This window comes from Panthera tigris, chromosome A3 (assembly GCF_018350195.1).
Source record: "Panthera tigris isolate Pti1 chromosome A3, P.tigris_Pti1_mat1.1, whole genome shotgun sequence".
NCBI classification, from domain to species: Eukaryota; Metazoa; Chordata; class Mammalia; order Carnivora; family Felidae; genus Panthera; species Panthera tigris.
In genome coordinates, this window is record NC_056662.1 from 60,841,970 (window position 1) to 60,865,927 (window position 23,958).

General features: G+C 36.4%; 1 protein-coding gene across 4 annotated transcripts in view; it reads left to right on the top strand.

The window, feature by feature from the left end:
- Window positions 1-23,958, top strand: part of MGAT4A (alpha-1,3-mannosyl-glycoprotein 4-beta-N-acetylglucosaminyltransferase A) — a 115,303-nt gene that overhangs the window by 52,759 nt on the left and 38,586 nt on the right. For all 4 annotated transcript variants that reach the window (XR_006215661.1, XM_042981221.1, XM_042981220.1 and 1 more), the window contains exon 5: window positions 13,810-13,943. Coding sequence is in view for 3 of the 4 variants with exons in the window: in XM_042981221.1 (XP_042837155.1) it covers window positions 13,810-13,943 (134 nt within the window). In the remaining variant the exon portion in view is untranslated. The remainder of the gene's footprint in view (window positions 1-13,809; window positions 13,944-23,958) is intronic.

The window sequence follows — 23,958 nt, forward strand, 5'->3', positions numbered from 1 at the left end:
GATCATGACCCGAGCCGAGATCGCATTCTTAACCAACTGAGCCACCCAGGCACCCCAGAATTTTTCTTGATTTTAAAGGAAGTACTAGAATTTGAAAACTTATCAGGAAGGTTGAAGAAAACAAAAATAACAACAGTTGATAGCTCTGTCCTATTTTACAACTGTATTTTAGATTGTCTAGTGCATAATAGATGTATCACAGATGCTGCACAATTGAATAGGAAATATTGGACAGTTAATAAGTGGAACAAAGCACTGAGTTCAACCTTTTGGCTCTATTTCTGTTGGGTTCCTTGGTCCACCTTGCTTCTCCTTTAGGGAGATATAGCCTTTAGGGAGATATCTCCTTTAGGATGATATAGCCATTTTGTTCAGATTGCTGATATATTTATTCTGAACTCTCCTGCCTTAGAATACATACATTTTCTAGATTATAAACCATAAAAGTATGTTGTGGACTAGAAGAACAAGTGGACCTGAAAGGGCAATCTTACCTTGGTCCAGAAGGCATGAAAAAAAATTTTTGTGGTAATTTTGTGAATTACCACAAACCTGAATACCTTTAATTCTGTAGGTTTAGCTGGAATTAGTATTTTAATTTTTTTTTTAACTAAAAAATTTTTTAAGTTTATTTATTTTAAGAGAGAGAGGGAGAGAATCCCAAGCAGGCTCCATGCTGTCAGCATGGAGACCAATACAGGGCTCGAACTCACTAACTGTAAGATCATGACCCGACCCAAAATCAAGAGTCAGACGCTTAAGTGACTAAACCACCCAGGTGCCCCTAGTATTTTCATTTTTATTGCTTTTGGACATATTGAGTGCCTTGGTTTTAAACTAAAGAATTTACATTTCAGATCTCAGACAGTATATTTGGGGAGAAATGGTTTCTTCTCTACACATGCCTTTTAAACTTAAAACAGAAACAAAACAACTCAAGACCATGATAGGGATAGAGTTTGCATTATTATTTTATATCATTTTTGTTTGCATGCTCTGGGTCAGTATGTATTTTATTTTTCCATAAACAAAGTCTTTCAACTCTGTATCAACTAACATTTCTTTGGAATGCTTCACATGACAGTTGTTACATTTTTAGCCTGTATTCTAAACACTTAAAATATTTTTAATTTAAATTCTGAGGTAAAGTTGACCTTAGAACCATGTGAGGTTAGAGGCACTGACCACCCCCTCATACTGCACAGTCAAAAATGCATGTATAATTTTGACTCCCCCAAAACTTAACTGCTAATGGCCTGTTGACCATTAAGCATTACGAGTAACATAAACTGTTGCTTAACATACCTATTTTTTATTATGTGTATTACATACTGTATTCTTACCATAAAGTAAGCAAGAGAAAAGAAAATGTTGTTAAGAAAATCATAAAGCAGAGAAAATACATTTATAGTGCTGGACTGTATTTATGAGAAAAGTCCACTTATAAGTGCACCTGCACAGTTCAAACCCACGTTCAAGAGTCACTGTATATGGGAATCTGCTTCCAGGGTAACTCATCCTGCCTGTAGGAATCTCAGAATAAAACAGAAATCTTGATTTAGAACACTTTTCTCCTCAGTTGTGGTGTTCTCATCCATTTAATCAGGTCACAGTTATTCCTCTTTCTTATTTTCTCTAGTCTTAAGCCCTATTGGTAACTGTCTCCAAAATATATCCCAAATTCATCCACTCATCCCCTTTTCCAGACCCTATTTCAGACCATCTAACTTCTTTTTTTAAGAAGTTTTTTGGGGGCACTTGGGTGGCTCAGTCGATAAGTGCCCGACTTTGGCTCAGGTCATGATCTCACATTTTGTGAGTTTGAGCCCCGCATTGGGCTCTGTACTGATAGCTCAGAGATTGGTGCCTGCTTCAGATTCTGTTTCCCTCTCTCTCCCCTCCCCTGCTTGCACGTTCTCTCTCTCTCTCAAAAATAAACATTTTAAAAATAATAAAAATAAAATACTTAAAAGTTTTATTTATTTATTTATTTTGAGGAAGAGAGAGTGTGTATGCAGTGAGCTGGGGAGAGGCAGAGAGAGGGAGAAAGAGTATTAAGCAGGCTCTTCACTGACAGGTGCAGAGTCAGACACAGGGCTAGATCTCACGAACTGTGAGATGATGACCTGAGCCAAAATCAAGAGTTGAATGCTTAACCGACTGAGCCACCCTCGTTCCCTGCAGACCACCTAACTGCTGACTGATCTCCCCAAAATGCTTTTACTCTGAATGCTTTTGTATCTGTTTGCCACAAAATTTGGTAGTCTTTTAAAATTAAAAATTGGAAAATGTCACTCCCCTACTTACAAGTTTACAATGGCTCTCTCTTATACTCAGTTAAGACTCTAACTAATTCTCTGAATCTAGGCTCATTCCGCTTTCGATACATTCTGTTCTATTTCTTCACTCTGTTAAGATCATTCTTTCTTTGATGCCTTGCTGTTTTTTCTTCTGGAGTCTTCTTCCTCTGCTCTTTCTCATCATTAGTTATCAGTTACGTTGATATAAGAGAGGCCTTCCATTACCTCACTATAGAGATACCTGTCTCTTCCCCTGTTCCCCACCCACTCTTTTTAATATTGCCATATTTTAATTTGTATGGTACATATCACCCTCTAAGATTATATTATTTATCTTTTCCCCTTTTCTAGAATGTAAATTCCCTGAGGGCAGGGACCTCGTTCACTATTATGCCTATCACCTAGAATAATGTCTTGCATTTGATAGGTGTTCAGTAAGAATGTTTGGAACAAATAGGGCAAATCTCTTTTTTAAATAGTTTTATTTTATTTAATTAATTTAATTTTAAATTTGAAGTATAAATTTCAGGTGTACAGTATAAAGACTTAAAATTCTATACATTACTCAGTACTCATCATAAGTGTACTCTTAATCCTCTTTATCTGTTTTACTCATCCCCTCACCCACCTCCTGTTTGGCAACCACCAGCTTACTCTCTGTATTGAAGAGTCCATTTTTTTGTCTTGTTTTGTTTTGTTTTGTTTTGTTTTGTTTTGTTTTCTTAAATTGCACATGTGAGTGCATATGCTATTTGTCTTTGTCTGACTTATTTCACTTACCATACTTTCTAGGTACATCCATGTAGTTGCAAATGGCAAGATATTGTTCTTTTTTATGGCTGAGTAATATTCCATTGTATGTATGTACTGCATCTTCCTTATCCATTCATTTATGGATGGAAACTTAGATTGCTTCCATATCTTGGCTATTGTAAATAATGCTGCATTAAACGTAAGAGTGCATATATATTTTTGAATTAGTGTTTTCCTTTTCTTTGGGTACCCAGTAGTGGAATTAATGGATCATATGGTAGTTCTATTATTAATTTTTTGAGGAACCTCCATCCTGTTTTCCACAGTGGCTGCACCAGCTTGCATTCCCACAAACAGCGCATGAGTGTTTGTCTTTCTGTACATCCCTGCCAACACTTGCTATTTTTTTGTCTTTTTGATTTTGGCCATTCTAGAAGTATGAGGTAATACCTCGTTGTGGTTTTGATTTGCATTTCTCTGATAATGACGTTGAACATCTTTTTATGTCTCTTGGACATGTATGTCCTCTTTGGAAAAATGTCTTCTTAGGTCCTCTGCCCACTTTTTAATTAGATTATTTGTGGGGTGTTTTGGTGTTCAGTTGTAGGAAATTCTTTATATATTTTAGATTATGAACCACTTACTGGATATATCATTTGCAAAACTATCTTCTCCCATACACTGCATTGTCTTTTTATTTTGTTGATTGTTTCCTTTGCTGTGCAAAAGCTTTTTATTTTTTGTATAGTCTCAATAGTTTATTTTTGCCTTTGTTTCCCTTGCCTGAGGATACAGACCCATAAAAATGTTAAGACCAGTGTCCAAGAGGTTACTACTGCCTATCTTTTCTTTTAGGAGTTTTATAGTTTCATGTCTCACAGGTCTTTAATCCATTTTGAATTCATTTTTGTGTATGGTATAAGAAAGTGGTCCAGTTTCATTCTTTTGCATGTAGCTGTCCAGTTTTCCCAACACTGTTTACTGAAGAGACTCTCTTTCTCATTGCATATTCTGTTTTTTTTTAATTAAAAAAACTTATTTTAATTTTAGAAAGAGAGAGAGAGAGCAAGAGCATAGGAGAGGCACGGGGGGGAGAGAGAGAAAAAATCTTAAACAGTCCTCGCTCAGTAGTGGGCCCTACAGTGGGCTTGGATCCCACGATCGTGGGATCATGACCTGAGCTGAAATTAAGAGTTGGATGCTTAACTGACTGAGCCAGCCAGGTGCCATTCCTATTGTATATTGCCTCGTTTGTCATAGATTAATTGACCATATAAGTGTGGGTTTATTTCTAGGTTCTCTATTCTGTTCCATTGGTCTTTGTGTCAGTTTTTGTGCCAGTACCCACACTATTTTGATAAGGATAGCTTTGAGTATATCTTGAAATGTGGGATTGCGATACCTCCAGTTTTGTTCATTCTCAGGGTTGTTTTGCCTATTTAGGGTCTTTTGTAGTTCCATACAAATTTTAGAATTCTTTGTTTTAGTTCTGTGAAAAATGCTGTTGTTAGTTTGATACAAATTGCATTGACTCTGTAGATTGCTTTGTGTAGTATAAACATTTTAGCAGTGTGGATTCTTGTAATCCATGAGCATGGAATATGTTTCCATTTTTGTCATCTTCAGTTCTTCCTTTCATAATTGGTTTTTAGTTTTCAGAGTAGTCTTTCACCTCCTTGTTAAGTGTATTCCTCAGTATTTTACTCTTTTTGGTGCAATTGTAAATGGGATTTTCTTAATTTCTCTTTTTTAAATTTCTTTTTTTTAATTAATTAACTAATTTTAGAGAGAGCATTCACGAGCAGAGGACAGTGACAGAGGGAGAGAGAGGGACAGAGAGAATCTCAAGCAGACTCCACGCTCAGCATAGATCCTGACATGGGGCTCGATCCTACAACCTTGGGATCGTTACCTGAGCCAAAATTAAGATTCAGACACTCAACTGACTGACCCACCCAGGCACACCCTGATTTCTTTTTCTGCTGTTAGTATATAGAAATACAACTGATTTCCTTATATTTTGTATACTGTGACTTTACCAAATTCATTTGGCAATTCTAGTAGTTTTTTGGTTGAGTCTAGCTTTCTATGTATAGTATGTCATCTGCACATAGTAAAAGTTTTCCTTCTTCCTTACCAATTTGGATGCCTTTTATTTCTTATTCTTATTTGATTGCTGCAGCTAAGACTTCCAATACTGGGTTGAATAACAGTGGTGAGAGTGGACATCCTTGTCTTGTTCCTGATTTTAGAGAGTATCTTTCAATGTTTCACCATTGGGTGTGATGCTAACTGTGGATTTTTCATATATGGTGTTTATTATGTTGTGATATGTTCCATCTAAACCTGCTTTGTTGAGATTTTTTTTTTTTTAATGTTTATTTTTGAGAGAGAGAGTATGAGCAGGGGAGGGGCAGAGAGTGAGGGAGACACAGAACTCAAAGTGGGCTTCTGGCTCTGTGCTGATAGCACAGAGCCAGACACGGGGCTCAAACTCATGCACCACGAGATCATGACCTGAGACAAAGTTGGGTGCTTAACAACCGAGTCACCCAGGATCCCCGTTGTTGAGTTTTTATCATAACAGATACTGGATTTTGTCAAATGCTTTTTTTTCATCTATTGAGATATGGTTTTTAATCTTTTGTTAATATGATCTATCATGTTGATAGGTTTATGAATATTTTGAACCACCTTTGCATCCCTGGGATAAATTCCCCATGATTGTGGTGAATGATTTTTTTATTTATTGTTAGATTCAGTTTGCTAATATTTTGTTGAGGAGGTTTTCATCTATGTTCATTAGAGATATTGGGTTTTAGTTTTCTTTTTTTGTAGTGTCTTTATCTGGTTTTGGTATGACAGTAATGCTGGACTCGTAGTAGAATGAATTTGGAAGCTTTCCTTCCTCTTCTATTTTTTTTTGGATAAATTGAGAAGAATAGGTATTAACTTTTCTTTAAATATTTGGTAGAATTCACCTGGAAACCCATCTGGTCCTGGACTTATGTTTTGGGGGAGGTTTTTTTTTTTTTATTACTGATTCAATTTTACTGCCAGTAATCAGTATGTTCAAATTTTCTTTCTTCCTGATTCAGTTTTGGAAGGAATTTATCCATTTCTCCTAGCTTGTCCAATTTGTTGGCATATAATTTTTCATAATACTCTTATAAACCTTTTTATTTCTGTGATGTTGTTATTTCTCCTTCTTTGTTTTAATTTTAATTTATTGGAGTCTAATTTTATTTATTGGAGTCTCTCTCTTTCTCTTGATGAGTCTGACTAAAGGTATATTAATTTTCTTGATCTTTTGCAAGAACCAGCTCCTGGTTTGATTGATCTGTCCTATTGTTTTTAAAGTCTCTGAGTTATTTCTGGTCTAATCTTTATTATTTCCTTTATACTACTGGCATTGGACCTTGTTTGTTCTTTTTCTAGCTCCTTTGAGTGTTAGGTTAGTTTGTTTACTTGAGATTTTTCTTGTTTCTTGAGGTAGCCTTGTGTTGCTATAAGCTTTTCTTTTGGAGCAGCTTTTGCTGTTTCCCAAAGATTTTGGACTGTTGTGTTTTCATTTTCATGTTCTCCATGTATTTTTTTTTATTTCCTCTTTAATTTTTTGGTTGAATCATTCATTGTTCAGTAGCTTGTTATTTATCCTCAATGTATTTGTGTTCTTTACAGATTTTTTCTTGTAATTGATTTCTAGTTTCATACTATTGTGGTTAGAAAAGATGGGTGACATGATTTCAGTCTTTTTGAATTTATTGAGACATTTTTTATGGTCTAAACATATGGTATATTATGGAGAATGTTCCATATCCCCTTGAAAAGAATGTGTAGTCTTCTGTTTTTGGATTGAATGTTCTGAATATACCTAATATGTCATTCAAAGCCACTGTTTCTTTGTTGATTTTCTGTCTGGATGATCTATCCGTTACTGTAAATGGGTTGTCCCTTACTATTATTATAGTACTGTCAATTTCTTCCTTTATGTCTGTTAATAGTTATTTTATGTATTTAGGTTCTTCCATGTTGGATGCATAAATATTTTACAATTGTTATATCCTCTTGTTGGATTGTTCCCTATGTCATTATGTAGGGTCCTTTGTCTCTTTTTATAGTCTCTGTTTTACAGTCTGTTTTGTCTAATTTAAATATGACTTTCCCAGTTTTGTTTTCACTTCCATTTGTGTAATAAATGTTTTTCCATCCCTTCACTGTCAATCTTCATATGTCTTTAAGTCTGAAATGAGTCTCTTACAGGCAGCATATAGATGGGTCTTGCTTTTTTTATCTGTTCAGTCACCTTATGTCTTTTGATTGGAGTATTTAGTCCATTTACATTTAAAGTAGTTATTGATAAGTTTGTACTTACTGCCATTTTGTTACTTGTTTTCTGGTTGTTTTGTAGTTCTGGTTTTTTCTTCTCTAGTTTTTTCCTCTGTGGTTTGATGGATTTCTGTAGTGTTATACTTGGATTCCTTCTCTCTCTCTCTCTCTCTCTCTCTCTGTCTCTCTCTCTCTCTCTCTCGTGTGTGTGTGTGTGTGTGTGTGTGTGTGATAGGTTTTTTATTTGTTACCATTAGGTTCATTTAGAACATCTCATGTGGATGTCAGTCTATAGTAAATTGATGGTTAAGTTTTTGGACCCATTTTAAAAGCACTGAATTTTTGCTACCCCATTCTTACATATTATGTATGTGATGTCATACATACTTTTATTCTATTACTCTCTTGACTGATTTTTATAGTTATAATTAATTTTACTGCTTTTGTGCTTTAACCTTCATACTGGTTTTATTAGTGATTATCTACTGCTTTTATTATATTTTTGTATTTACCTGTGAAACTTTTTTCCTTTCATAATTTTCTTACACTTAATGGCCTTTTCTTACTACTCAAAGAATTACCTTTAACATTTTTTTTGTAAGGCAGGTTTAGTGGTGATGAACTCCTTTAACTTTTGTTTATCTGGGAAACTCATTATCTCTTTTTCTGTTCTGAATGATTGCCTTGCTGAGTAGAGATTTCTTGATTACATATTTTATCCTTTCAGGATTTTGAATATATCATGCCACTCCCTTCTGCCTTGAGGAGTTTGTTTTAAAATCAGCTGATAGACTTATATGGTTTCCCTTATATAGAATGGTTTTCTCTTGCTGCTATTAAAATTCTCCCTTTATCACTCCTTTTTGTCATTTTAATTATTATGTGTCTTGGTGTGGAACTCCTTGTGTAAATTTTGTTGGGGGCTCTCTGTGCCTCCTGGGTCTGGATGTCTGATTCCTTCCCTAGATTAGGGACATTTTGAGTGATTATTTCTTCAAATAACTTTTCTTCACCTTCCCTCTCCTTCTGGGATCCCTGTAATGTGAATGTTACTACACTTGATGATATCGTTGAGTTCTCTGAACCTATTCTCATTTTTTATTTTTCTTATTTTCTTTTTCATGTTCAGCTTGGATGTTTTCCATTACTCTCTCTTCCAGATCACTGCTTGGTTTTACCTTCTTAATTCTGCTACTGATTTACTCTAGTGTATTTTGTATTTCAGATATTGAATTTTTTATCTCTGACTGGTTCTTTTTTATATTTTCTGTAACTTTGTTGAGGGTCTTACTGAGATCCTCCATTCTTTTCTCAAGTTCAATGAGTATCTTTATGACCATTAATTTGAATTCTTTATCAGGCATTTGCCTGTCTCCATTTCAATTAGCTCTCTTGCTGTGATTTTGTCCTATTCTTTCATTTGGGCCATATTGTTCTGTCTCTTCATTTTGTCTAACTCTGTGTTTGTTTCTGCATATTAGAGAAGTCAGCTATATCTTCCTGCTCTTGCAAGTAGTAGCCTTATGAAGAGGAGGTCCTCTGGTGCCTTGGAGCACAATAACCTCTGTTTGCCGGAACCAGGCACTTCAGGGGTATCTCCCATGTGGCTGTGTAGGCCCTACTGTGTGACTGAGCTGCATTTGCCTTCAGTCCATTTGACTGCAAAGGCCCACTTTACCTATTTGGGGCACATTGGACAGGATTTAGTGTCTGTGCTCTTAGTGGGCTTTTGTAGTAGGTCAGCAGTCAGACCAGGTGCCTGCCATTAAGTCCATGTGGTGGGACTACAGTCGCAGTGAACCGCAGGGCACTATCTCTGTACTGTCAGCTATAAGGTTTGGCTGCTGGGACCGTGAGCACACTAGTTTGTATGGTTATAACCCCCTCTCTCCAGGGCAGGAGTCACTTTGGAGCGGCTCTGGTCCCTGCTAGGGTTGCTTGCATGGTGCATTGGGGCAGAAGTGGAGGGGCCCTTGGGTGGCTCAGTCAATTAAGCATCCGACTTTGGCTCAGGTCATGATCTCGTAGTTTGTGAGTTCGAGCCCTGCATCAGGCTCTGTGCTGACAGCTCAGAGCCTGGAGCCTGCTTCAGATTCTGTGTCTCCTCCTCTCTCTGCCCCTCCCATGTTCATGCTCTGTTTCTGTCTCTCAATAATAAACGTTTAAAAAAAAAAAAAAGTGGCTTTGGAGGGATGCCTGCTAAGTGGGGTGGGTCGGATGGGGTGCCTCTGAAGGGGTGGGGCACTTGGTGGGTGGGGCAGAGGTGGGGCACTTGGTGCTAGCAAGATAAGTGGGGAGTGTTTGTGCTGGTTCCTGCAAGTGTCTAGATATGTAGGCAGGGAAAATGGGGGAGACAGGGGTAAAAGAATGGCACTTGCTAGCACTTCTATTCTGGGAGAAGTCTCCTGGAGATTCCTTCCCCTGCAGTGCAAAATCTGAGATACCCTAGGCACTTTTCAAACTGCTGCTTCCTTGCAGTGTCTCTGCAGGGTTGTTATGCTGGCTCTTTAAGCATGGGGACTTAGCTTCCTATTGATCTCCAGCTCTCCTGGAGCTAAACCACCTGGTTTTAAAGAAACTGGAGTTAAGTACCTCTTGATTATAAAAACTCTGGAAGTTAAGCCCCACTGGTTTTCAAAGCCAAATGTTATGGGGACCCGTCTCTCCAGTGTGGGTTCATGCCTGTGGTGCTTGGTATGGGTTCTGCTCCTTTCCCTTCTGTTTGGGGTTAGTCTTACTGGGGTTTGGTTCCTAGGTGCGTTTCCACCCCTCCTATGCTTTTCAATGTGGCATTCTCTGTGATTAACTGGAAAGTCTGTTCTGCCAGTCTTTGAGTCTTTTTCAGAGTTAGTTGCACTGACGTAGCTTTTGTCTCAGTGTGTCCATGAGCTCAGGATCTTCCTACTCTGCCATCTTCCCAGATGGGACTTCCCAGAAGTCCCAATATGACAGATCTCTTGAGCTCCTGGAAGCTCTTCATCTCAAAATGGAAGAGAAGACTGTGGCATAGATTTTTGGGGATATCTTTTAAACCATTTGGATCTTAGTATTCTTTTTTTTTGAGGGGGGGGTTGGTATTTCTTTTTAAATTTTAATTCCAATATAGTTAATATATAGTGTTAAATTAGTTTCAGGTATACACTATAGTGATTCAACAATTTTATGTATTACTCAGTGCTTATCATGGTAAATGTCCTCTTTATTCCTCACCACCTATTTCATTCATTCTCCCACTCACCTCCCTTCTGGTAACCATCTGTTTTTGGTTTATCTCTTTTTTTGTTTGTTTTATTTCTTAAATTATACCCATGGGTGAAATCATATGGTATTTGTCTTTCTCTTACTGACTTATTTCACTGAACATTATATTCCTAGGTCCTTCCATGTTGTTGCAAATGGCAAGATTGCGTTCTTTTTAAGGCTGAGTAATAGTCCATTGTATAAATATACACCACATCTTTATCCTTTCATCAATCTATGGACACTGGGATGCTTCTGTTATTTGGCTATTGTAAATAATGCTGCAATAAACATAGGGATGCATATATCTTTTTGAATTAGTGTCTTCATATTCTTTGGGTAAATACCAAATAGTCCAATTACTGGATCATAGGGTAGTTCTATTTTTAATTTTTTGAGGAATCTCCATACTGTTTTCTGCAGCGGCTGTACCAGTTTGCATTTCCATGAACAGTACATGAGGGTTCCTTTTTTCTCCATATCTTCGCTAACACCTGCTATTTCTTGTGTGGTTGATTTTAGCCATTCTAACAGGTATGAGGTGTTATCTCATTGTGGTATTGATTTGCATCTCCCTGATGATGAGTGATGCTGAGCATCTTTTCATGTACCTGTTGGCCACCTGTATGTCTCCTTTGGAGACATTTTTTTCTTTTTTTGAGAGAGAGGGCACAAATGAGCAAAAGGCAGGGAGATGGGGGGAGAGAGAGAGAATCCCATGAAGGGCAGAGAGAGATGGGTGGGGGGAGAGAGAGGAGTGGGGCTCAAACTCACCCAATGTAGGACTTAAACTCACAAACCTTGAGATCATGACCTGAGCTGAAGTCAGATGCTTAACTGACTGAGCCACCCAGGCGCCCTTTGGAGAAATATTTGTTCATATCTTTTGCCCACTTTTTAATTGGATTATTCATTTTTCTGGTGTTTAGTTTATTCTTCATATATTTTGGATACTAACCCTTTATCATACATATTATTTGTAAATTACCTTCTCCCACTCAGTAGGTTGTCTCTTAGTTTTGTTGGTAGTTTTTCCTTTGATGTGCAGAAGCTTTTTATTTTGATGTAGTTAATTTTTGCTTTTGTTTCCCTTGCCTCAGGAGACACATTGCTAGAAAAATGTTGCTCTGGCCAATGTCAGAGAAGTTATTGCCAATGCTGTCTTCTAGGATTTTTATGGTTTCATGTCCACATTTTGGTGTTTAATCCGTTTTGAGTTTATTTTTGTGTATAGTGTAACAAAGTGTTCCAGTTTCATTCTTTTGTATATAGCCAAATTATGGATCTTAGTATTCTTATTTGCAGAATCATGGTGGTAGATTCATTGAGCTATGATCTTCGAGCTTCCTTCTAACTTTAGAATTTCATGACTTCTAAGTATTTTCTAGCATTTCCAATAAATTGTTTCATTATTAAGACTTAAGCATTTTTAATATTTGTAAAATATATCTCTACTGTTGTATAACAGCATATTAAGGCTTTTTTAAAAATTTATTTTGAGAGAGAGAGAGAGAGCATGCGCGCACAAGTGAGCCTGGGGAGAGGCAGAGAGAGAGAGAGAGAGACAGGGAGGGAGAGAATCCCAAGCAGGCTCTGCGCTGCCAGTGCCAAGCCTGATGTGGGGTTTGATGCCATGAACTGCAAGATCATGACCTGAGCCGAAATCAAGACTTGGATGCTTAACCAACTGAACCACCCAGGTGCCCCAAGATACTAAAGCTTTTTCAAAGGTGTTATTTAAAAAAAAAACAAAAAAACCTTTCTGAGAAATACAGTCCTATTGTAACACAATATATGCATTCCTAAAATTTATGCTATGCTGAATTGTGCAATAAAAGAAGAAAAATGAAGTTAATATCATAGTTAGAAACTTTGTCAATTACACATACAGAAAGATAAGAACATAGTAAAAACAGCACAGTTTTACACATGTTAAATGATTAATACAAAAGTACTATAATCAATATAGTACTCTACCTTGAATAATACTTGAGGTTTGCCTGTTAAAATGTACTTCAGAAGGGTTGCAGTTTGGAAGGTTTTGAGAGGTGATGCAATCTGGTGGAAGTTTCAACACCAGCTGTGGATAGGTGTGGTTCTTAGCATGCAGTGAACTGAGGCAGCTGGTAGAGGTTGGAGGTATATACCATTCATGTATTTCTACATTGCTTAGTTCAGTTTTTTGAACTCATTTCAAGTGGATGCAGTTTTCTGTTTACCTAGTGAATGCTTGTCCCAGAGGAGAAATTGCATGTAAACAAATGTGAAATCCACATTATGCTCAGATATTTGCCTGATGTATTAGTCACTCAGGAAAAAATTTGCATTGGAAAAACAAGCATTATAGTAAAACTGGATGTAATTTTACACTTAAAAGAAGTTGCACAAATATACACAATGTTTTCATATACCTCACCTGATTCCCCTAAATGTTCGAATTATGTAACCATAATATAATGATCAAACCCAGGAACGTTGTATTGATGCTATAGTATTGACTCACCTTAGATCCTATTCAGATTTTGTCATTTTTTTCATTGTTTTTCTTTTTCTGTTCCAGGATCCAACTCAGGATTCCATATTTCATTTAATTGTCATGTCTCCTTTGTCTTCTGCCATCTTGGACAGTTCTTTCTTTGTCTTTCCTGATCTTAACGCTTCAGAGAGTACCTGGACAATTATTTTGTAGATTATCCCCCTAATGTGGATTTGTCTGATATTTCTTCATAGTTAGGTTGAAGTTTGCATTTTTGGCAGGAAAACCACAGAAGGGATGTTGTGTCCTTCTGATTGCATTGTATACATGGTATCTGAGATGTTAATTTTTAAGATGTGTTCAGTGTTTCTTGTAGTTGTATAATTTATATTTGTTTACACTTTATAGTCACTGTTTTTAATGTGAGGTTTAATGTCTCCATTTTTATCAGTACCTTGACATATTTTATGGATAAGCCCTGTAAAAAGGATTATACTGTTATGGGTATCCCTTTATATCCTCTGATTATTTTTCTTTGTAAAGTAGTTTATTTTGTGGTTTATTTTGATTCCTTAATTATTGAGTAGTACATTTTGATTTTTCAGTTATTTCTATCAATTTGAGAGGGTATAATCACTTTTGAAATATAGTGTTATTCTATACTGTCTTGTGAAATATTTTTATATAATTACTATCATTATTTTGTTTCAGTGTCAATAGTAATGGGAATTCCCACAGTGAAGAGAGAAGTTAAATCTTACCTCATAGAAACTCTTCATTCCCTTATTGATAATCTGTATCCTGAAGAGAAGTTGGACTGTGTTATAGTAGTCTTCATAGGAGAGGTAATTATTTAATTCTTATTATTTTTTTTACCACATATAATCTATAAGAGTTGAAACCATAATTGAATGTTTTAATATGCTTTTATAAACATCTTTTTAAAATGTGATGAATAAAGTTTAGATAATATATTCCTTCTCATAGTTAAATGTAAGTCTAACTGGTGTTTGCCTTAGCTTCTCTCCTGCAGTAACAATCCACAAACAGTAATCTGTTGTGAATAGGATAATATTATACATATAAATCTTTTAAGAGCAGTGAATTCCTTAAAAGGATAATGTTCTTAATGTTTTCTTTAATGTAGAAGTGAACACATGCATACTGTTTAAAACTATTACAGAAATGTATAATGAAAATTTACCTGTTACTCCTCCATGTAGATATAACTACTATTGATATTCTGAAATACATTTTAAGATATTTTTCCTGTGGCTTGTATACATATATATAAGTGGGATTTTTCTCTATATTTTTTCATATCATGGACATTTTTCTACTAAAACAAATATCATAACATCATTTTTTTATGACTGCTAAATATTCCATTGTATGGTTTAACATAATTGATTTAATTTCTGATTGATAAACATTTAGACTGTTTCCAAATATTTGCTCTTTTTTTTAAAGACTGTACTGTGCATTACCCTAAGTAAATTGTTGGGCACGTGTGTAGTTACTGATGTAGGATCCAGTCATAAATGTGGAATTGCCAGGTCATAGTCTATATACATTAAAATGTTCATACATGGCCAAAATGCCCTGCAGAAGCTGAACCAGCAGGGTTCCACCAGAAGGGAGAAAGCAGTTTATCCCTCTTCCAGCAATCTGTGAGAGAGCCTGTTTTCCTGTCCTCACACTCTGTTATGTAATACTAGTCTTTACATTTTTATGCCAAGTTGATGGACAAAAATAATATACTGTTTTTGTTTAATTTGGATTTCCTTACAAATGGGATTAAGTATTGGTTTATGTGTGTCTTTTGACTATTTGTATTTATGCAAATTTTATTTGTTAATCACATACTGTATGTCGGTAGAGATTGGTACAATATCCTTGGAAAGCAATTTGGCAATAGCTATTAAAATTTAAAGTGCTATACTCAGTGACCTAACATTCTGCTTCTAAAAATTGATCCAATAGAAACATTTGCACATGTGTAAATATATTCAGGCTCATACACACATTTATATAGCTCCTACATATGCATTAATTAGATGAATAGAGAAAATGATCTTGTGGAATATACTCCAAATGATTAGTAGCAGATATCGTGAGAGTTGGGATTATGGGACTATGCCACCTTCTCTTGTATACGATTTTATAAAATTTTGAGCCTGTACTGATTTTAATGAGGGAAAAAAGCCTTAACACTATGTAAGAAAAAAATATACACTTACATAAAGGAAAACCTCAGTTTTTTTCTTCCATACGGGAAGAATTCAGTTCTTTCCTACTGTGTGTTTCTTCCCTGTGTGTCTCTACTTTTACGTAAGCAGTTTATTGACACTTCTGGTCAGCAAATGTGTGGAAGCTTCCCTCCACACCAAGCAATTCTCTGTGACAGCAGCTAGGTGTCCTACAATTTAACCTAATTCTGATGCTATCTACCTGAAATTAGCATCAGATCTCCTAGGTTAAGGGATTAGTCCCACAAAACCAGCCCCTACCCCCACATATGCACATATTTCTGATGCCAGTTGCAAGCCCAGGTTGTCACTTGTATTTCTGACCAACTAACTACAGATTGGAGGTTCCAAAGACTCCCCCCTGTGCCTTCTTGAGTTCAACTAACTTGTTAGAGTGCCTTACAGAACTCTGCACAACACTTACTGTTTGCTAATTCATTAAAGGCTACAGATGCACATCCAGATGGAAGAGGTGCATGGGGAAATGTATGTAGGAAGGGGCATGGAGCTTCCATGCTGTCTGAGGGTGCCACTCTCCCAGCACCTTCCTTTATTCACCAGCATTGAAGGTGTCCAACCCTGTCCTTTTTTTTTTTTTTTTTTTTTTTAGTTTTTTTTAAAATTGTTTTTAATGTTTATTGATTTTTGAGAGAGACACACACAGAGTGCAAGCGGGAGAGGGGCAGAGAGAGAGGGAGACACAGAATTGCAAACAGGCTCTGGGCTCTGAGCTGTCAGCACAGAGTCTGACGTGGGGCTTGAACCAACAAACGGTGACATCATGACCTGAGCTGAAGTCAGATGCTCAACTGACTGACCCACTCAGGCGCCCCCCTTTTGGGTTTTTATGGAGGCCTCATTACATGATTTATGAAATAATGATTTATTAAATCATTGGCCATCGATGATTGATTCAACCTCCAGCTCTTCTCCCCTTCCCAAAGGTTGGAGAGGGGTAGGACTGAAAGTTTCAACCCTCTGATCAATGGTTGACTCTCCTGGCAGCCAGCCCCCATCCTTCATTGGGGGGTGTGTCCAAAACTGATCTCATTAACATAACAAAAGACACTTTTGTTGCTCTCATCACTTAGGAAATTCCCAGGTTTCCAGAGCTCTGTGCCAGAAATGGGACAAAGACCAAATATATACGTATTATTATAAATCACAATATTATAACTTAGAAGTAGAATTCCGTATTCAGGCACAGATGTGTGTACATCACTCAGATGTAATAACATGGGTTTTGGAATCAGACAACCCATATTCAGGGCCTGAATTCTGTCACTGCCACTTGAGTAGGTCATTTTTTCTCTCTTCATCCTGTTTTGTCATCTCTAAAATGAGAATTCTGCTATTGAGCCTTTTAAGCTCAACAGTGTTGCCTGCAGGTGCAATGAGATCACACACGGAGAGGTGTCGTGCGCTGACTGCAGTTTAAGTGCCCGCAGTAATCTGATCTCCAAAGACTCCTCTCCTGAATTGCAGTATTTGTATATGTATCTATATAGAATTTCAGTTATTTGTAAGAAAGTCTATTCTGAACAGAATAATTTATAGAATCCATTGAATTGCTTTTAGGCAATTTAAAATTATTAATCACTGTATTTGATTCTGCCTTGATTAGTAGTTTTAATCTAAGTGTCTGGTAACCTGTGGTTCATTAACACTAGTAACAAGTGCATATACTGTGGCTGTGACCTGATCTACAGTTTGCATGGTCCAGATCTAAACTATGTCTCTAGCATCCTTCTAAGCCCATATTTTCAACTGCCTACTTGATAACATTAGTTGAATGTTTTATGAGCAACTTTTAATCTCTCCATAACTAAGTTAATCTGATTTTCTCCAACTGCTTCTCTTCCAGGTTTCCCATGTGTTTATTAAAGGTTCTTTACATCATGGAATTAATAGTTCTGTGTTCCAGTCATTTTACTCTTATTTTGTTATGTAGACCTCAGTGTGTTCTCAGTTCTATTTGTGTTATTCCTTAGCCTGAAACATTGCCTCTTCCTTCCTCTTTTTTTTAAAAATTATTTTAAGTTTATTTATTTATTTTGAGAGAGACAGAGACAGCGTGAGTAGGGGAGGGGCGGAGAGAGAGAGAATCCCAAGCAGGCTCCACATTACCAGCGCAGAGCCCAAGGCAGGGCTCAAACTCACAAAACCGTAAGACCATGACCTGAGCCAAAACTGAGATTCAGACGCTTAACTGACTGAGCCACCCAGGCACCCCTTCCTTTCTCTTTCTTAATCATCCTTAAGCCCCTCTGGGAGGAGAAGAGAGACAGAAAAGTAATTACTAGCTCTTTGTTCTTTGTTCTTCTCTGGTGATTTCTCTCTTTGGGTCATTTAGGCATAAATGATGAGACATTTATAGAACATGCAAAGTTTTGAACAGTTGACTCTTGATGTATTGTTTGAAAGTTCACTAGCTCTATTCTAGAATTGTAGGAGTTAAGAGGAATAAATTCCAGTTGCTCTGAAGGATCCATGATATGATCCAAGTGTGATATTTAGATTTTAAGATTATATCCTTTTTGTGTTTACTTTTACTACTTTTACTTTAATTATAACCTTTGTATTTTAATGATCATTTGTTGTCTGTATGCCTCCCTATTATATATTTTATAATTTTTCTTGTACTGTATTATCATTTATATTATTTCTGCCGCTCATGACCATTTTTGACAAAACATTTTCCTATATTGTACTCTGGATTTTAGCAAAATTTGTTTTTCCTGTTCTATATAAGAATAGAAATATAAGTATTTGGAGAATTCTCTATTTTATGAATTTTGGTGGGAGGAAACTTTTCTCCCGTTATGAAACTAAAAATATTAGATAATTGCTTTACCAGTTCAGGCCTATGACATGAACTCAGCCACTTGATATTCCTATCCTGTACTTTGAGTGGAGCTTAATTATTTTCTGATAACACAGAAAACCCAAAAGAATAAACAAATTATTAGAAATAATAGGGGAATTTATCAAGGTAGCTGGATATAGGTTCAATTTATATTTCTGTATGTTAGTCACAAAAAAATATTTTTTCTAAATATATTTTCTAAAGAAGCAGGGATTGTGGAATATGTATCAGTTTGGGATTGTCTCATGTTTCCTTATGATTAAATTCAGGTTTTACATTCTTTTAGCAAGAACACCATACAAGTGATATGGTATTCTTTTTCAGACTGTCATATTAAGATGATGTTGATATATCTCATTATCAGCATTGTTAACTTATCACACTTGATTAAATTGGTGTCTGACAGGTTTCTCTACTATAAATATACTCTTTTTCCTTATGTACTTAGAAGCTTTCTTTTGGAGTGATACCTTGAGATAATTGCAAATATCTTGTTTCTCCTCATAACTTTTTCCCAACTAATCATCCTTGATGATTCTTGCCTGTAACAATTATTATGTTTGCTGAATGGTGACTTTCTAGTTCCTTTCACATTTATTCACTGGAATTCTATAAGGAAAAGCTATCCTTTTGTCCAATTTTATTTATTTTGTCAGTTATTGATATCAGGGTGCTCTTGTGGATATTACTATAAATTTTTTACTTTGTTACTAAAATTGTTCCATTTTTGGCCATTGACTGTCCTTTGGAGTTGGCTACTCTGTCCTTTCAATATGTCCCATCATTTTTCCTTATATTCTAGCAGTGTAAGATGTTCTAGGCTTATCTTGTATTTTCCCTACCCCAAACCTGGAATCAGCCATGTCCCCAAGCAACCTGGTTCTATTAATTGGAGAATAGTATTAGAAACCAAGACCTGGGTTCTAGATAGGCTCATTGCTTCTGAGGGATCAGTGCTTCTAATCCTTTCAGTGAGCAGAACTAGGAAATACTTGTATGCATACATACACACCTGTACATCTATCTAGGTCCTATGTCCATCTATCTGTATATGTTAAAAATTATGAGTTTGTTATGATACCTTTGATCCCAATGCAGTACTGTAGGGTTCATTCTAGCCTCTTCCAATTCCTTATTCTTAATTTCCCCCTCAGTGGGAAACTTGGCTCTTGTGATTCACAGTATATCTACTTAACTTGCTTAATCCTAAGTAAACGTAAAGTAGTTTCTGAATTGCTAACCTATTTAAATCTACTGATTAAAGTTCATTTTCCGGGGTGCCTGGGTGGCTCAGTCGGTTAAGCGTCCGACTTCAGCTCAGGTCATGATCTCACGGTCCGTGAGTTTGAGCCCCGCGTCAGGCTCTGTGCTGACAGCTCAGAGCCTGGAGCCTGCTTCGGATTCTATGTCTCCCTCTTTCTCTGCCCCTCCCCTGCTCATGCTGTGTCTGTCTCTGTCTCAAAAATAAATTTAAAAAATTACAAATTTTTTTTAAAAAGTTCATTTTCTAATTTCTTAAGAAAGGTCCATATAACCAGTTTTCCCTGAGGTTCTGTGCAGTCAAAAATGTTATCTTCTGTCTTTATTCTTCGCAAAAGTATAGAAGCTTTTAGTCACATTTTCTTTTTTGAGGAGTTGGGGTGAATGGGGAGTAGTGCTTCTGCTGAGGCTAGCCAGATGACCTTCCCCACTTCTTACTCCTTGCTATAAGAAACTCATATTGCCAGTTGCCCAAATGATTCTTTTTCTGTCTTTAAAGCTTAGTCATCTTGCTATAACATGTCTTGGTTTCAACCATTGTGGATCATTTTTCCCTGGCACATAATATGCTCTTTAGGTAGATAAGATCATATCATATCTTAACTTAAGGAAAGAACTTTTGAATGCTCTTTCTATTAGCATTTAAGATATACAACAAAGTTGAAAGGATTTTACAGTTACACCTGTATACATAACACCTGCAATGTACTACTAAGGTTTTAGTATTTTTATTTATCATACCTCTACCTATCTATCCTTTATCCATCATTAATCCATTGTATTTATGTATCTTCTTTGGGGAAGTTTCTTCAAATCATTTGCCCATTTAAAAAAAATGTGTGGTTGTTTTTTGTATTTTGTTTTTGAGTTATCCGAATTCTTTATATATACTGGATACCATTCCTTTGTCAGTTAGGGGTGTTTTGTGAGTATTTCCTTGCAATCTGTGGAAGTCTTTTTATGTTTTTCACATTTTCTTGGTGAGTAGAAGTTTTTAATTTTGATGAAATCTAATTTATCAGTGTCTTCTACATTTGTGATTATTATTCTCTATGACCTAAAAAATCCTTGCTTAGCCCCAAATTGTGAAGATCATATTTTCTGAAAACTTTGTTTTAACTTTTCTATTTTAGGTCTGTTATCCATCTTGGGTTAATTTTTGTTATGGTGTAACAAAGTATTCACTTGCATTGTTTTTCATGTTGGGTGTTTGTTTTTCCAGTACCAGTTATTGAAAACACTTTCCTTTCCCAGGTGGATTGCTTTGGTGCCTTTGTTGAAAATCCAGTGACCAAATAAGTGTGGGTCTCTTTTTCTGTTCTGTTCCATTGACCTGTTGGTTGATCCTCATGCAAAGACCTTACTTTCTCGATTACTATAGCTTTGAATTAAGTTTTGAAATCAGGTTGGGTTAAGTCCTCCAATTTTGTTATTTTCAGGATTGATTTAGATATTTTAGGTCCTTTGCATTTCCATATACATTTTAGAATCCTCACAATCATTTCTAATATCTGGTATTGCTTCATGGTGACAAGTGCTTCAGCTGTGTGTTTTTTCTTTTAAATTAATGGGAAATATCTGGTCACAATTTTTTTCTGTTTTGTGGCTCTCAGTATAGTTTTTTTTTTTTTTTATTCGTTCATAGGTTTTGTTGAATTTCTTCCTTTTTTCTCATTTTTTTGTACAGTTGCTGTGCTGGTTCCTTTTTTATGAATCATCATAGAAGGAAGTGGCTTTTTTTTCCCTAGGCCACTGGTTTATAGGAAGAGGAGGGGGCAGAGTAGTGTTCCAGACTAGGGTTTTTTTTTTTTCTTCTTTCTAGTCAAAGACTCTCTTTGTGGCTGCTACAGAGTCAGGCTGCTTCCTGCAAATATAGTTAGTCTGTGCAGTTCTTCAGGCTACCTCTGATTATTGGAACCACGCTGGGTTCCTTTTGAGCTTGAGAAGCTTGGTTGTTAATATTGGTAGTATTGAAAATCGAGTTTGCAGTTTTGTATCCATTTCTCATTGATAATTCTGTATAATGTCAATGCTATCTTTATAGGCAAATTCTATATAAGTGGTTTAGTCTTTTCTAGTTAGGTAGTTTAGTGTGCTTTCAGCCAGAGTTTCGTTACCTGAATGCTTCAGAACTTGTTACCACCCAAAGTACTGGAGGAGTATAGTAGCCTCAGAAACAGTAGTCCTCTGTATAGTTAGGTTTGCTCAAACTCTCATAAATTACCTGTTAGCCATCTTTTTTAATAAAGGCAGAAGTACAGATATCATGCTAAGTATTCAGTGAACAAACACTTATTGAAGTACCAAAATGAGGAAGGTACTGGAAGAGATTAAAAAAGAAACCCACTGGACAATAGATTGTCCCCTTAACGTGTAATCTAGCATTGCACAGGGACATTTTTTTTTTCTCTACTTTTCTTGTTTTTCTGCACTTCAAAAAAATATTTATTAGTTGTAAATGCACATGGCTGAAGAATCCCAGTAGTCAGTGGAGTTTGTTATACTAAACAGTAGTCTCCTGTCCTCACTCTTCTACCTCCCCTGCCGTTTCCTTCTTTTCCCTTCTCCATTTCCTTCTCCTCTGAGACTTTTTATGTCTTCTAGCCCTGGCTTGCTGGCAATCAGGCAAAGTAGACAGACCTCACTCTAATGCTCTTCAGTTGACATTTTTCTTTGATCTTTTCAAAGAACTCACTTTTAGTTTTGCTAACTTTATCATTTCTTTATTTTCCTGTTGCATTAATTTCCATTTTTTATTTTTCTTTCTTTCTGTTTGCATTTAGTTTGGTTTACTCTTTTTTCTAGAGTGTCTTCAATTTTTTTTTAATGTTTATTTTTTTGAGAGAGAGACAGAGACAGAGCACGAGTGGGGGAGGGGCAGACAGAGAGGGAGACGTAGAATCCAAAGCATGCTCCAGGCTCTGAGCTGTCAGCACAGAGCCTGACGTGTGGCTCGAACTCATGAGCTGTGAGATCATGACCTGAGCTGAAGTCAGACGCTTAGCCAGCTGAGCCACTCAGGCGCCCCTCTTTTTTCTAGATTTTTAAGGTGAATTCTTACATTTTTGGCTGGAGAACTTTTCTAGTAGAGGCAATTTTAATGTATAAATTTCTCATTAGCTGCATCTCATAAACTTTGTTAAGTTTTATTTTCATTCAGACCAAAATACTTTCTAAATTCCCTTGTGATTACTGGTTTGACCCATGGATTATTTGGAAATGTGTTGCTTAATTTTTACCTATTCGTAGATTTCCCAAATTTCCTTCTGTTGTTTGATTTCTAATTCAGGCTTTTTAAATTTATCAGTACTTGTTTATGGGCCAGGAGATGGTCTATCCTGGACAGGGTTTCATGTGTGCTTTAAAAGAATGGATTCTGCTATTGTCAAGGGGAGTGTTTCATAAGTGTCTGTTAGGTCAGGTTCGTAGTGTTGTTCCAAGTCTTCTGTAGACTTGCTGATTATCTGTCTAGTGTTTCTATTCTTGATTTTAAATTACAGATTACTGTGTTAGTGCATCAGTAGTGTTTTTGACCTATAATTTCTTTAGCAGTTATATTTTAAGATGTTTACTTATACATTTGTTACAAATCATACAGATGCCAATTAGGAAGAAATTGTACATGTATAATAACCTATAAAATTTGCTCATAGTTCAACAAATATTTACCAAAATACTGGTAAGTACCAGGCATATCATTGAATAAAACAAAGCCTCTGCCCAATGAAGTTTACATTATAGAAAAATACATATTAAAAAACAAATATATAATACATTAAATGGTAGTAAGTGCTAGAAGAATAAGAGTAAATCGGAAAGGGAGTATGGGATTTCCAGGGGATGGTTTATTAGACTGGTCAGGACATTTGGGAAAGATTTGAAGGTGTGGGAGTTGAACAATCCAAGCTGACTAACAGCATGTGCAAAGACCCCAAGGCAAGAACATTGCTTGGCACATTTTGTGAAACAGTGAGGAGAGACCTGTGTGGTTAGAGCAGAAAAGGTGAAGGGTTCAGTAGTAGGAAGTAGTCAGAGAAGGAGTGGGGTGGGCCAGGTCACATAGGACGCTACAGGCCGTTGTAAGAACTTTGCTTTTACTCTGAGTCAGAGGGCTAACAGATTTTTTTTGTAAAGGGCCACATGGCAAATATCTTTGGTTTTACAAGCCGTACATTTTTCAATTCTGCTGATGTAGCCTAAAAACTGCCAGAAACAATATGTAAATGAATGGGTGGGGTTGTGTTCCAATAAGATTTTACTTTATGAAAACCGGCAGTGGGAGGTGCCTGGGTGGCTCAGTTGGTTAAGCTTTGACTTTGGCTCAGGTCATGATCTCACAAGTTCGAGCCCCACTTTGGGCTCTGTGCTGATAGCTCAGAGCCTGGGCCCTGCTTCAGATTCTGTGTCTCCTTCTCTCTCTGCCCCTCCCCAGGCCATGCTCTGACCCTCTTTCTCTCTCTCAAAAATAAATAAATATTTAAAAAT